The sequence below is a fragment of the Suncus etruscus genome, chromosome 4 (assembly GCF_024139225.1).
Source record: "Suncus etruscus isolate mSunEtr1 chromosome 4, mSunEtr1.pri.cur, whole genome shotgun sequence".
NCBI classification, from domain to species: Eukaryota; Metazoa; Chordata; class Mammalia; order Eulipotyphla; family Soricidae; genus Suncus; species Suncus etruscus.
This window is the reverse complement of record NC_064851.1, coordinates 4,059,702-4,076,079: the sequence shown is the minus strand read 5'-3', so window position 1 is coordinate 4,076,079 and position 16,378 is coordinate 4,059,702. Positions and strand designations below refer to the sequence as shown.

At 38.0% G+C, this 16,378-nt stretch overlaps 1 protein-coding gene across 1 annotated transcript in view; it reads right to left on the bottom strand.

The window, feature by feature from the left end:
* The window catches only part of SLC9C1 (solute carrier family 9 member C1), a 92,774-nt gene that overhangs the window by 47,187 nt on the left and 29,209 nt on the right, over positions 1 to 16,378 (bottom strand). The window contains exon 8 of the mRNA XM_049772457.1: positions 11,649 to 11,826. Within this exon, the coding sequence (XP_049628414.1) occupies positions 11,649 to 11,826 (178 nt within the window). The remainder of the gene's footprint in view (positions 1 to 11,648; positions 11,827 to 16,378) is intronic.

Here is a 16,378-nt window from a genome sequence, read left to right as displayed (position 1 = left end):
GTGGCACTAATGTGAATGGGATTGCCTTCTTAACATCCATCTCTTCCCTATCATTATTGTTGTATAAAAAGGCCATTGATTTCTGTGTGTTAATTTTGTAGCCTGCCACATTGCTATATGCATCTATTGTTTCTAGAAGCTTTTTGGTAGAATCTTTAGGGTTTTCTAAGTAGAGTATCATGTCATCTGCAAACATCTGCAAAATCCTATCTGGATTCTCTTGATTATTTTTTTCTTGTCTAATCACTATAGCAAGTATTTCCAGTATATGTTGAAGAGGAGTAGTGAGAGCAGACAGCCTTGTCTTGTACCTGAATTTAATGGAAGGCTTTTAGTTTTTCTCCATTGAGGATAATATTTGCCATTGGCTTGTGGTAGATGGCCTTAACTATATTGAGAAAGGTTCCTTCCATTCCCATCTTGCTGAGAGTTTTGATCAAGAATGGTGTTGGACCTTATCAAATGCTTTCTCTGCGTCTATTGATATGATCATGTGATTTTTGTTTTTCTTTTTGTTGATGTTTTGTATTATGGTGATAGATTTACTGATGTTAAACTATCCTTGCATTTCTGGGATGAAACCTACTTGATTGTAGTGAATGATCTTCTTGATGATGCATTGGATCCTATTTGCAGGATTTTGTTTAGGATCTTTGCATCTGCATTCATCAGGGATATTAGTCTGTAATTTTCTTTTTTGGCAGCATCTCTGATTTTGGCATCTAGGTGATGTTGGCTTCATAAAAACTGTTTGGGAATGTTCCCGATTTTCAATTTCATGGAAGAACCTGGCTAGGATTGGTAGTAGTTCCTCTTGAAATGTTTGAAAGAATTCATTAGTATATCCATCTGGGCCTGGGCTTTTCATTTTAGGCAGACATTTGATTACAGTTTCAATTTTCTCAATAGTGATGGGGTGTTTAGATATGCTACATCCTCCTTACTCAACCGTGGAAGGTTATAAGTGTCCAAGAATTTATCCATTTCTTTTAAGTTCTCATGTTTAGTAGCATAAAGTTTCTCAAAGTAGTCTCTGATTACCCTTTTGGATCTCTGTAATATCTGTTGTGATCTCCCCCTTTTCATTTCTAATACGGGTTTATCAGGTTTCTGTTTCTCTTTTTCTTTGTGAGTTTTGCCAACGATCTATCAATAGTGTTTATTTTTTCAAAGAAAAAACCAACTTCTGCTTTCATTGATCTTTCTGATTGTTTTTTGGTTTTCCACTTCATTGATTTCTGCTCTCAGCTTTGTTATTTCCTTCTGTCTCTCTAATTTTTGTTCCTTTTGTTGGTCATTTTCTAATTTTATGAGTTGTGTCATTAAGTTATTCAGGTATACCCCTTCTTCTTTCCTGATGTGTGCTTGCAAAGCTATAAATTTTCCTCTCAGAACCGCTTTTGCTGTGTCTCATAGATTCTGGCAGTTTGTGTCTTCATTATCATTTGTTTCCAGGAAAGTTTTAATTTCCTATTTGATTTCATCTCAGACCCACTGGTTGTTCAGTAGCAGGCTGTTTAATTTCCAATTGTTAAAGTTTTTCTTCTGTGTCCCTTTGTAGTTCACATCTAATTTCAGAGCCTTGTGGTCAGCAAAGGTAGTCTGTAAAATTTCTATCCTCTTGATTTTATGGAGGTATGTTTTATGTGCCAGCATGTGGTCTATCCTAGAGAATGACCCATTTACATTGGAGAAGAAGGTGTATCTATGTTTTGGGGGGGTGAAGTGTCCTATATAGATATACTATTCCTCTTTCTTCCATTTCTCTTTTCAGGGCTAGTATATTTTTGATGGGTTTCAGCCTGGTTGACCTATCAAGTGTTGACAAGGCCATGTTGAGGTCTCCCACAATTATTGTGTTATTATTGATGTCTTCTTTCAGATTTGTTAATAATTGTATTAGATAATTTGCTGGTATCTCATTGGGTGCATATATGTTTAGTAGTCTGATTTATTCATGTTGCACATATCCCTTGATTAGTACAAAGTGTCCATCTTCGTTCCTTACAACTTTTCTGAGTATACGTTGGTGACATCAGATATTAATATAAACATCCCAGCTTTTTTAAGAATGTTGTTTGCGAAAAAAACCGGCTAACCTTTGCAAAAGCTGGCTCCCTGTGTGTGACACCAGGCGGGGAAAATCCGCGAAAGTACACCGGCCCAGTGGGGCTCAGCTGTGAAAGACTGTGAGTGTGACCTGTCTATGTCTGTCTACTGTCCTCTTGCGTGAAACTCTTGCGAGTGGGGCAAAAAGAGGCTCAGAGGAGCACGGCCGCGTAGCGAAGCGGAGCGGCCGTGCACTCTTTCTAAGGAAAGAACTCCATTGCAACAAGAAGGAAAAATCACACTAAGAACGGCGCTATATCACAGAAGCAAACATTTCTCTCTGGACTGTCTTCTCTGTTGCATGCTCAGGCCTAAGATTTGACCCAGTGTGAGGCTTCATCCACGGAGGACTCCCCTCCCTTAGAGGCAAGTCAGCCCATCCAGAAAGGGAGGAGCCAGAGGAGTGTGCTGCCTACATAATATAGACAATGAATACCACTACAACACGTAGAAAAACCCACAATACAAGTGTGACAATGGGGAAACAACGCAGGCCAGCATCAGACATAGAGAATGAAGATGACAATTCTGAGGACCAGATAATGACTGAACAACTAATCAACCTCTCAGATAAGGACTTTAGACTAGCAATATGGAAGGTGCTCAACAGACTCCAAGAAACCATGGATCGAGTTGAACAGAACACTAATAAGAACCAAGAAAATATGAAGGCAGAAAAGACAAAACTCCAAACTGAAATAACATGTCAACTAACAGGACTGAAAAAGTCAGTAAACGAAGTGAATGACAAAATGGATAAGCTCTGGGACAGGGTATCAGAAGCTGAGAATAGACTTGGTGCTGTGGAAGATGAGATACATAACAATTCCATACAGCAGGAGAGATTGGACAAAAAACTTAAAGCAAATGAGCAGACAATGGAAAAAATTAGTCAAAGAATGGGAACAGACGAAAATAGAAGTCTATGATAAGATCAACAGAAACAACTTAAGAATCATTGGAGTCCCAGAGACCCAGGAAGAAAATTTCCAGGAAGAATCAATGGTCAAGAACATCATTAAAGAGAAACTTCCAGAGCTAAAGAATATATGTGATCAAATCCTGCATGCCCGAAGAGTACCAACCAAAAGAGACCCCAGAAAAACCACCCCAAGACACATCCTAGTCACAATGACAAATCCCACAGATAGAGACAGAATTCTGAAAACAGCAAGATCAAAAGGGGAAATCATGTTCAAGCAAGCTTCCCTGAGATTTACAGCAGACCTGTCACCAGAAACGCTCAATGCCAGAAAGCAGTGGTGGGATATTGTGACAAGACTGAATGAAATGAATGCTTCACCCAGAATACTATACCCAGCAAAACTCACTTTCCGGTTTGATGGAAGAATACATGGTTTCACAGACAAAAAACAGCTCAGAAACTTCACAGACACAAAACCAGTCTTAAGAGAAAAACTGAAAGACCTAATCTAAGACAAGACTACCCAAAAGACACACCAAATTTTGAAATAAAGATGGTGTTAAATCCCAGGACAATTCTTTCTCTCAACGTCAATGGACTAAATGCACCAGTTAAGAGACACAGAGTGGCTAAATGGATCAAAAAACTCAATCCAACCTTCTGCTGCCTACAAGAAACGCACCTGAATAGTCAGAACAAACATAGACTCAAAATAAAAGGCTGGAGAAAAGTTATCCAAGCAAACAACACCCATAAAAAAGCTGGAGTGGCCATACTAATATCAGATAATGCAAACTTTATACTCAGGAAGGTTGTAAGGGACAAAGACGGACATTTTATATTAATCAAGGGGTACGTAGAGCAGGAAGAATTCACTCTCCTAAACATATATGCACCGAATGAGGGGCCAGCAAAATATTTAATACAACTGTTGACAAATCTGAAAAATAATATCAACAACACAATAATTGTGGGGGACCTTAACACGGCTTTGTCAACACTGGACAGGTCAACCAGACTGAAACCCAACAAGAATATACTAGACCTGAGGAGAGAAATGGAAGAAAGAGGCCTAGTGGATATATATAGGACACTCCATCCCCAGAAACCTGGATACACATTCTTCTCCAATGTACATGGGACATTCTCCAGGATAGACTACATGCTGGCACATAAAACATACCTCCATAAGATCAAGAGGATAGAAATTTTGCAGACTACCTTCGCTGACCACAAGGCTCTGAAATTATTTGTGAACTCCAAAGGGACTCAGAAGAAACACTTTAACACCTGGAAGTTAAACAGCCTCATGCTCAATAACCAGTGGGTCCGAGATGAAATCAAGGAGGAAATAAAAAGGTTCCTGGAAACAAATGACAATAAAGACACAAACTCTCAGAACTTATGGGACACAGCAAAAGCAGTACTGAGAGGAAAATTTATAGCTTTGCAAGCACACATCAGGAAGGAAGAAGGAGCTTACCTGAGTAGCTTTATGACACAGCTAATAGAACTAGAAAATGCTCAACAAAAGGACCCAAGAATAGGAAGACAGAAGGAAATAACAAAGCTGAGAGCAGAAATCAACGAAGTGGAAACTCAAAAAACAATCCGAAAGATCAACGAAAGCAGAAGTTGGTTCTTTGAAAAAATAAACAAGATTGATAGACCACTGGCAAACCTAACAAAGAAAGAGAGAGAGAGAAACTTGATAACTCGTATCAGGAATGAAAAAGGAGAGATCACTACTGATATGACAGAGATTCAAAGGGTAATCAGAAACTACTTTGAAAAACTCTATGCCACTAAAAATGAGAACCTGGAAGAAATGGATAAATTCTTGGACTCTTATAATCTTCCACGGTTGAAGGAAGAGGATGTAGCATATCTAAACACCCCCATCACCATTGATGAAATTAAAACAGTAATCAAATGTCTGCCGAAAAACAAAAGCCCAGGTCCAGATGGATTCACTAATGAATTCTATCAAACTTTCCAAGAGGAACTACTGCCAATCTTGGCAAGACTCTTTCATGAAATTGAACAAACAGAAACACTTCCAAATAGCTTTTATGAAGCCAACATCACCTTGATACCTAAACCAGACAGAGACGCTACCAAAAAAGAAAATTACAGACCAATATCACTGATGAATGCAGATGCAAAGATCCTCAACAAAATCCTGGCAAATAGGATTCAATGCCTCGTTAAGAAGATCATCCACTACGATCAAGTAGGTTTCATCCCAGGAATGCAAGGCTGGTTTAACATCCGTAAATCTATCAACATAATACACAACATCAATAACAAGAAAAATAAAAACCACATGATCATATCAATAGATGCAGAGAAAGCATTTGATAAGGTCCAACACCCATTCTTGATCAAAACTCTCAGCAAGATGGGAATGGAGGGAACCTTTCTCAATATAGTGAAGGCCATCTACCACAAGCCAGTGGCAAATATTATCCTCAATGGAGAAAAACTGAAAGCCTTCCCTCTAAATTCTGGCACAAGACAAGGCTGTCCTCTCTCACCACTCCTATTCAACATAGCACTGGAAGTACTTGCTATAGCGATTAGGCAAGAAAAGGATATCAAGGGAATCCAGATAGGAAAGGAAGAAGTCAAGCTCTCACTGTTTGCAGATGACATGATACTCTACTTAGAAAACCCTAAAGACTCTATCAAAAAGCTTCTAGAAACAATAGACTCATATAGCAAGGTGGCAGGCTACAAAATTAACACACAAAAATCAATGGCCTTTCTATATACCAATAGTAATAAGGATGAAATGGACATTAAGAAAACAACCCCATTCACAATAGTACCACACAAACTCAAATATCTTGGAATCAACTTGACTAAATATGTGAAGGACCTATACAAAGAAAACTATAAAACTCTGCTCCAAGAAATAAGAGAGGACACACGGAAATGGAAACACATACCCTGCTCATGGATTGGCAGGATTAACATCATCAAAATGTCAATACTCCCCAAGGCATTATACAGATTTAATGCCATCCCTCTAAAGATACCCATGACATTCTTCAAAGAAGTGGATCAGACACTTTTGAAATTCATTTGGAACAATAAACACCCTTGAATAGCTAAAGCAATCATTGGGAAAAGGAATATGGGAGGAATTACTTTTCCCAACTTTAAACTGTACTACAAAGCAACAGTTATCAAAACAGCATGGTATTGGAATAAGGATAGGTCCTCAGATCAGTGGAATAGGCTTGAATACTCAGAAAATGTTCCCCAGAGATACAACCATCTAATTTTTGATAAAGGAGCAGGAAATCCTAAATGGAGCAGGGAAAGCCTCTTCAACAAGTGGTGTTGGCACAATTGGATAGCCACTTGCAAAAAATTAAACTTAGACCCCCAGCTAACATCATGTACAAAGGTAAAATCCAAATGGATTAAAGACCTCGATATCAGCCCCAAAACCATAAGATATATAGAACAGCACATAGGCAAAACACTACAGGACATTACAGGCATCTTCAAGGAGGAAACTGCACTCTCCAAGCAAGTGAAAGCAGAGATTAACAGATGGGAATATATTAAGCTGAGAAGCTTCTGCACCTCAAAGGAAATAGTGCCCAGGATACAAGAGCCACCCACTGAGTGGGAGAAACTATTCACCCAATACCCATCAGATAAGGGCTAATCTCCAAAATATACAAGGCACTGACAGAACTTTACAAGAAAAAAACATCTAACCCCATCAAAAAATGGGGAGAAGAAATGAACAGACACTTTGACAAAGAAGAAATACGCATGGCCAAAAGACACATGAAAAAATGTTCCACATCACTAATCATCAGGGAGATGCAAATCAAAACAACGATGAGATACCACCTCACACCCCAGAGAATGGCACACATCACAAAGAATGAGAATAAACAGTGTTGGCGGGGATGTGGAGAGAAAGGAACTCTTATCCACTGCTGGTGGGAATGCTGTCTAGTTCAACCTTTATGGAAAGCGATATGGAGATTCCTCCAAAAACTGGAAATCGAGCTCCCATACGATCCAGCTATACCACTCCTAGGAATATACCCTAGGAACACAAAAATACAATACAAAAACCCCTTCCTTACACCTATATTCATTGCAGCTCTATTTACCATAGCAAGACTCTGGAAACAACCAAGATGCCCTTCAACAGACGAATGGCTAAAGAAACTGTGGTACATATACACAATGGAATATTATGCAGCTGTCAGGAGAGATGAAGTCATGAAATTTTCATATACATGGATGTACATGGAATCTATTATGCTGAGTGAAATAAGTCAGAGAGAGAGAGAAAAACGCAGAATGGTCTCACTCATCTATGGGTTTTAAGAAAAATGAAAGACACCCTTGTAATAATAATTTTCAGACACAAAAGAGAAAAGAGCTGGAAGTTCCAGCTCACCTCAGGAAGCTCACCACAAAGAGTGATGAGTTTAGTTAGAGAAATAACTACATTTTGAACTGTCCTAATATTGAGAATGTATGAGGGAAATGTAGAGCCTGTTTAGGGTACAGGCGGGGGTTGGGTGGGGAGGAGGGAGATTTGGGACTTGGGTGATGGGAATGTTGCACTGGTGATGGGTGGTGTTCCTTTTATGACTGAAACCCAAACACAATCATGTATGTAATCAAGGTGTTTAAATAAAAAAAAATTAAAAAAAAAAAAAAAAAGAATGTTGTTTGCTTGGATGATTTTCCTCCATCCTTTGATTTTGAGTCTATGTTTTTTCTGACTATTCAGGTGTGTTCCTTGTAGGCAGCAGAAGGTTGGGTTCATTTTTTTGACCTACTTTGCCACTCTGTGTCTTTTAATTGGTGCATTTAGTCCAGGGGTAGAGAACATGCGGATTGAGCCACATGCGGCTCCCAGTCAAAATGAATGTGGCTCTTTGCCTCTTATCATTATTTTGTATACTGTGGCTCTTTGCCAAGTTTGGATTTTGTTATACTGATTCTGAGGAGGGACTTCTGAGGAGAGAACTCTGAGCACGTAGTCCCACCCCACAAGCTGCATCATCCCATCTCCCATCCCTCAGAAACAACTGCATGGACCAGCGAGTGGTGAGACCCCTGTGTCACAGGTTGTTACATCTTGCCGTTAGTTCTTAGAGTGGAGGATAAAGCACACCTTCACCATCACTGCAGGATTTTTACCCTCACTCAAAATGGGCAAAATGCAATATGTGTTTAACATAGTATTGTTAAAATTATATGCTATTGTGTGTGTTTGTCTGTTTTGGCAGGTCACTGTGTGGTGTGGCTCTCTGACTCTCACAGTTTAAAATTTTGGCTCTTTGTATCGAACTTGTTCGCCACCCCTGACTTAGTCCATTGTCATTGAGGGAGATGATTGTCATAGGGTTTAATGTCATCTTTGTGGATAAAGTTGCTGTGTTTGTTGGTTTCTCTTGTCTTAAAGTAGACCTTTCAGTTTTTCCTTTAAGACTGGTTTTTCATCTGTTTCTGAGCTGTTGCTTATCCATGAAGCTATGTATCCTTCCTTCAAACCTGAACATGAGTTGGGCTGGGTGCAGTATTCTCAGTGAAGCATCCATTTCATTCAGTCTTGTCACAATATTCCACCACTGTCTTCTGGCCTTGAGGGTTTCTTGTGACATGTCTGCTATAAGTCTTAAGGATGCAATTTTTTGCATGCAATTTTGAATGCAATTTCCCTTTTTTATCTTGCTGCTTTCAGTATTCTATCTCTATCTGTGAGATTTGTCATTGTAAGTAGGATGTGTCTTGGGGTGTTTTTCTTTGGGTCTCTTTTAGCTGCTACTCTTCAGGCATGCAGGATTTGGTTGCATGCATTCTTTAACTCAGAGAGTATCTCTGTGATGATGTCTTTGATGGTTGATTCTTCCTGGGGATCTCCTACCTGGGCCTCTGGGACTCCATTGATTCTTATGTTGTTTCTGATGAGTTTATCAAAGACTTCTATTTTCATCTGTTCACATTCCTTGAGTACTTTTTCCATTGTCTCATCATTTGTCTTAAGATTCTTTTTCAATTTCTTCTGCTGTATTGTGTTGTTATGCATCTCATCTTCCAGCAATGCCAATTCTGTCCTCAGCTGCTGTTACCCTGCTGAAGAGGCCATCCACTGAGTTTTTCAGTTGAGCTACCATGTTTTTCAGATCTGTTATTCCAGTTTGGAGGGGTTTTTTTGTTTGTTTGTTTGTTTTTTGCTTTCTCTGAGTTCTACGAACATCCTCCATATTTCAATTCTAAACTTTTTTTGGGGGGGGGGTCCCACACCTGGCGGTGCTCAGGGGTTACTCCTGGCTGTCTGCTCAGAAATAGCTCCTGGCAGGCACAGGGGACCATATGGGACACCGGGATTTGAACCAACCACCTTAGGTCCTTGCTGCTTGCAAGGTAAACGCCACTGTGCTATCTCTCCGGGCCTGATTCTAAACTTCTTATCTGAGAGTTTACTCAGATGGTTGAAATTTTTTGGGTCATCAGAGCTATCATCTTCATTCTCTGTGCATGGTGTTTGCCTGCAAGGTTTCCCCATTGTCATACTTGTAGTGTTGATTTTTTTCTGCGTGTTTTGGTGGGGTTCATTGATTAAAAAGGGTATGCAGCTGGGAAGCGGAGCGGCTGTGCTCTTCTGCGGCCTCTAGGCGACAGTTTTTTGGGGGGCTCTTCCTAGCCCTCTGAGGAGAGCTTGAGGGAATCAGAAAAGAGACACAAGCAAAGCCAACAGGTCCCTTCAAGTTCTCAGAGTCATCAAGGGCACAGGAGGGAAGATTCTCCACAAAGGTATCAGCTCTCTGGTTGGCGACCCCCATAGCCAGTCCTTACTCACTCTTTCTTGGCTTCTTGGCCTGAGCAGTTCCAGGATGCAGTGTTTTGGGGGCCCTTCCTAGCCCTCTGAGGAGAGTTTGAGGGAATCAGAAAAGAAACACAAGCAAAGCCAACAGATCTCTTCAAGTTCTCAGAGTCATCAAGGACACAGCAGGAAAGATCCTCCACAAAGGTATCATCTCTCGGCCTGGCAACCCCCACAGCCAGTCCTTACTCACTCACTTTCTTGGCTTCTCGACCTGAGCAGCTCCAGGATGCAATTTTTTTGCGGGGCCTTTCCTAGCCCTCTGAGTTAACTAAAAATTTTTAAAAAAATTTACATCTTTGTTGATACTTGCAGTTGATACATATTTATTTTTACCTTCTACTTATCAGTTTAATAACTACATAATGCTATTATCTTCTAGTTACAAATAGTAATGACTTGTCCTCTTTATATCTTTTATTTATTTGTTTATAATGTCTGATATAGACATTATGCATGATAAGTCAATCACCCTCTGAGCCCTGCCCAAGGTTATTTCATTTGTAAATAATAGAGAATTAAGTTAGCATTCTTGACTTATCACTTGACTTCCTCTTTCTCTGTATTAATAGCTTAGGTATAAGTCACAGCTAGATTAAGAAAAGAATGCAGATTTATTTTCAAATAGTTACTACTCAAAATCCATCTCATCAAATAATTTTTTACTATTAAAATTTTATTTCACAGCATGCCTACAGAATGTCACCTTAGTTACCATCATAACAACTCATGTTTGTTGTATATTAAATATATATATAAATAATGTGATACATATTTAAATGCATTTTCTAGTTCTCATAATAACCCTTTGAAATAGTGGTGAATCAAAGCTGTCTTTACCAATTTCTGAGAGCTGACTGATTGCTAAGTTAACCAGTATTAAAAAAAAAAAAAAAAAACAGATTAAAAAGAAGGAATTGGGGCCGGTGAGATAGCATGGAGGTAAGGCGTTTGCCTTCCATGCAGAGGACGGTGTTTCGAATCCCGGCATCCCATATGGTCCCTCGTGCCCGCCAGGGGCGATTTCTGAGCTTAGAGTCAGGAGTAAACCCTGAGCACTGCTGGGTGTGACACACTAAAAAAAGAGAAGGAATTCCTGCTTAAAGATTTAGTTTTCATATATTTGGTATTATTTAGGTAATCAGATATGTAATAATTACCTCACCGTTTTCCTCTTTAAACTCAAAATTTATATTAAAATTGTGAAAGTATTAGATCAATTTTAATGCATGCATAGAACCTTTTTTGAAGAGCTCCAATAATTATCTAACCTTAAAATAAAGAATAAAGAGAATTATATTATCATGTTTTGTTTATGTATGAATTAATGGTTGAGTTTAGGAGTATTACATTAAAGGTAACTTTATTAAAAATCTTAGTACCTGGCAGTACTAGATATTATTTTTAAATATTAACAATTATAGAAGCAGACAGAATAACATGTTTCTGTTTCACTTGATGGAGAATAGGAATAAATCAAAATATTTGAGTGCACTACCTATCTTGTTATTAAATGGTTTGTTTGAAATATTTCAATTTTAATAATTGACTGTGAGACTATATTAAAGAGATTTGGACATCCCTATGCTTAACTGGAAAGAGGTGAGTTGTTAGTGATAGCATTTCCCCAAGCTTGCTATATAGCTATCATTTTCTGTTGAACTATCTAACTACTAAGACATTTTAATGCACATCAATAGTTTTAATACAACATCTCTCCTAAGACACAGCTTTCTTTACCTGAGATTTTTGTTCTTCCGTTGCAAAATCAAAATGTTCAGAATAGGCAAACATAAGGGCCATTGTTATATTGGGTAATCCTTTCAATTTGGTCGAGGCCATTATAATGGACCAACGCCAATTGTAGCCATTAATCATCCTAGACAAAAGATGGCCCATTGATAGACAGATTATAAGCCTAAAAGACAAAATAAGAAATAAAAAATTAGTATTATTGTAGAAATTCCTTCTCTTTCAATCTGCTCAATTTCAGTATATTCCCTATGTAATTGCTAAGTTTTATATAAGTAAGTCATCCGTCACATACTGTTTGCCTGGCATCAAAGGAAGACAGATGAATTTTCCATAAAATGACATGCCAAGAAAACTAAATTATTTATTCTGTTTCTTCTACTAGATGATCAGTACCACTCAATATTTTGCTTCAGTGATACTTTTTCTTTTTTGTTATTGTTTTGTTGTTATTTGTGGGCCACACCTGGTGGTGTTCAGGGGTTATGCCTAGCTTGGTGCTTGGAAATTTCTCCTGGCAGGCTCAGGGAACCATATGAGATGCCAGGAATCAGACCTGGGTCTGTTCTAGGTCAACTGCATACAAGGCAAATGACCTACCATTGTGCTATTACTCCAGCACCAAGTGATACTTTTTCACAGTAACAAACCTATTAGAGAAGTTTTGTAGATAAATTCTGAATTGTATATAAGGAGGAGGAAGAAGATAAGGAGAAGAAGGAGGAGGAGGAGGAAGAAAAGAAGAGGAAGAAAAAGAAGAAAAGAAGGAAGAAGAAAGAAGAGGGAAGAAGAAGAAGAAGAAGAAAGAAAGAAAGAAAGAAAGAAAGAAAGAAAGAAAGAAAGAAAGAAAGAAAGAAAGAAAGAAAGAAAGAAAGAAAGAAAGAAAGAAAGAAAGAAAGAAAGAAAGAAAGAAAGAAAGAAAGAAAGAAAGAAAGAAAGAAAGAAAGAAAGAAAGAAAGAAAGAAAGAAAGAAAGAAAGAAAGAAAGAAAGAAAGAAAGAAAGAAAGAAAGAAAGAAAGAAAGAAAGAAAGAAAGAAAGAAAGAAAGAAAGAAAGAAAGAAAGAAAGAAGAAGAAAGAAAGAAAGAAAGAAAGAAAGAAAGAAAGAAAGAAAGAAAGAAAGAAAGAAAGAAAGAAAGAAAGAAAGAAAGAAAGAAAGAAAGGAAGGAAGGAAGGAAGGAAGGAAGGAAGGAAGGAAGGAAGGAAGGAAGGAAGGAAGGAAGGAAGGAAGAAGAAAGAAGAAGAAGAAGAGGAGGAGGAGGAGGAGGAGGTGTGGTGGAGGAGGAGGAGGAGGAAGAAGAAGAAGAAGAAAGAAGAAAGAAGAAGAGGAGGAGAAGAAGAAGGAAGAAGAAGAAGGAAGAAGAAGAAGGAAGAAGAAGAAGGAAGAAGAAGAAGAAGAAGAAGAAGAAGAAGAAGAAGAAGAAGAAGAAGAAGAAAAGAAGAAGAAGAAGAAGAAGAAGAAGAAGAAGAAGAAGAAGAAGAAGAAGAAGAAGAAGAAGAAGAAGAAGAAGAAGAAGAAGAAGAAGAAGAAGAAGAAGAAGAAGAGTTAAATAAAATGTGAGATAAATTTCTCCCATTTATTTTCTGGGCAGATTTTAATCATGCTGAGTCTTTTCAAGAATTAATCAATGAACTTATATTTATCACATTTTCCAGCATATAAGATGACTGGTCATATAAGACGAGCCCCTACTTTTCCTGTTTAAATATAGGGTTTGAACTTTATTCACCATATAAGACTACTTTTCTCTTTTAACACACACCAAATGGAAATTAAAAAAACATAAGAGAAAAAGAGTAAAACCCTCAAAAGTTAACAGTATATGTTTAATAAAGCTAGACTTTGGAGTGCCAACAATTATTTTACATTTGTCATTATTAGTGAGTGTCTTTGATTTTTTAATTGTGATCTACATTGAGAGCAGGGAGAGGGGGCTCCTCCAAGAGCAGCTGGCTGGGGTGCAGTGATCAATAGGACAGGTAGAGGAAGACAGAGCACCGGAAAGCTGCACACCATCAATGACACCTGGTGGCTGGATGGAATTCAGCGCTCGGTAACTCAGCTCCCCCATGTGCCCTGAAAGATTAATCAGGACAAGCAGAGGACTGAGTGACCTGGCAGCTAGATGGGGCGTGGCAGTAAGAGGGGGGCGAATCACTTGTTCCAGAAGCTGGAGTAAGTTTCAGCATGCTGTATACCAGCATATAAAATTACCCCGACTTTTAAGAAGTTTTTCATGGGTTAAAAAGTCATCTTTAGGGCCCGGAGAGATAGCACAGCGGCGTTTGCCTTGCAAGCAGCCGATCCAGGACCAAAGGTGGTTGGTTCGAATCCCGGTGTCCCATATGGTACCCTGTGCCTGCCAGGAGCTATTTCTGAGCTGACCGCCAGGAGTAACCTCTGAGCACTGCTGGGTGTGACCCAAAAACCAAAAAAAAAAAAAGTCATCTTTACGCTATCCTAGGTGCCATCCTAGGTTCAGTGCAAAGACCAAGATCACCAACCACAGAAGATGGGTTAAAATGACACTGAGGGAACAGAACTTCTAGAACCACAAAGACTGACTTCATCATAAGTCCCACTCCTGGACCTGTGCAGATACTGAGATCTCTAGATACAGAGGTCTGATTTTATCACCCAGGATGGAGCAGAAGTCTTCCAAACACCACGAAAGCACCACCGGGAGAGTAAATGATCCTGAACAGAGTCTATAGTTAATCCCATGATAATATACTCCAAGGGTGGAGAAACCCCATATCTCTTAGGTCAAGTGAATTCCTTTTCGAATGACCCCAATATTTACTGTGCCAGGGCAGGAGGGGGAAAAAAGCAAAAAGCACAAAACATTGTTTATTTTTTATATATTATTTTTATCTTCATTTATTATTTTTTTATTTACCTATCTATTTTTGGTCAATTTCTTTGTTTTGGTGTGGTTATTGAAGTTGTTGTCCCCATTATACTTATTTTTTTCTCTTCTTTTTTTTTTTTTCTTTCTTTATGTGCTCTGCCATGTTTCTTATCTCAAGACCATGGCTTTTTTTTTTCTTTGTGGTGCTTATCATTATTGTTGACACTTCTTTCTGTACTGGTGGAGTGTTTCTCCTTCTTTTTCTCCTTCGTCTCTCAAACCGATGATGAGAGCCTCTAGAAGGATTCTGCCCATTTTCGGCGTATTAGACTTTTACTCCAGTTTATTACTTTTCGCTTAGCCAGGAATAACCCCTGAGCATCAAACGGGTGTGGCCCGAAAAAAAAGAGAAAGAGAAGAAAGAGAAAGAAAGAAGAGAGAGAAAAAGAAAAATGGGCTGAAGCAATAGCACAGAGATTAAATCATTTGCCTTGCATGTGGCTGACCCACGTTTTATCTCCAGCAGCCATATGGTCCCCTAAGCCTGCCAGGAGTTATTCCTGAACCAAAAGTAACCCCTAGGCACCACCAGATGTGCCAAAAAAAGAAAAGAAAAGAAAAGAAACAAAGAAGGAAGGGGAAGGAAGAAGGGAGGAAGAACTGAGGGAATGAAAGAAGAAAAGTATGAGAAAGAAAGGAAAGAAGAGAGGAATGGAGGGATGGCAGGAGAGGTAAAGAAGAATGGAGTGAGAGAGGAAAGGAAGGAGGGAGAAAATAGGAGGAACAGAGAAAAAAGTAAAAGTAAAATATGTTACCATAGAAGACACAGTCATTGGATTGTGAGATGTCTGTGCTAAATAACTAAGGAAGGAAGGAAAAGAAAACTATTGAATAGATTTACTCAAATATTTAATTAGATTACTAAAACAAATGAACTGTTAATAATCAATAAAATAAATTTGTAGATTCAGTGAACACTATGGAAGGGGAGGAGGTGAAGGAGAGATAAAAGGAATAAGCAGAAGAGATAGATGGGAGACCATTGAACTTTGATGGTAGGAATGAAGTCAGTTATACTTAGAGATCTGAAGCCAACAATAATACAATGCAGAAGGTAGTTTACAAGTATAATTTAATTAATACAAAAATATGTATTATGTACTATTAAGAAAAACAAAAAGATAATTTTTACCTATGTGTCTAACTTTATAAAATATCATAGGATTAAAAATCAGCATGAACAAAACGTATGATATATTAATGGCTCTTGCTCGTTGGTATTTTTTCCTAATTACAAAGTTTTTGGATTGCTTTAAAAAGTAGTTTAAATTACTGAGAACTATTTGTTGATAATGCCTCGGATCTTTTGAGTCATTTTTTTGTACTATGAAACATTTTTATTATTAAATATATTTTAGCCTATTCAATTTTATATAAAAATACAAAAATCATTCTTACCTTAATACTAAAAGTGTGAAGTAGGTGGTTAATGAAATATAAAGATCAGACAACATAATATATAAATATGTGTGTGCAGGAATTAGAAGTCCAAGGAAAACAAACACAAAATGATAAGCAACACGTAACATCAGGTTCAGGAATCTAAATTTTCAGAAAAAAATAAGTTAATTAATATGTTTATTGCAATACTTATCTCTATGAGATTGTTCTAGGCATTAGTAAAATAATAAAAATGAATACTAATATCTAAGTGGCCTATAATGTAATGAGGGAGAAAGAAGCACTAAAATAAGCAAACTATTTTGAAGCTGACAATGCATATAGATTACTGTTTTCCTCTTAGTTTTTTCTCTTATTTTAAAATCAGGCTACATTTATATTATTTGATATTGTTTGTTCTGTTTTGA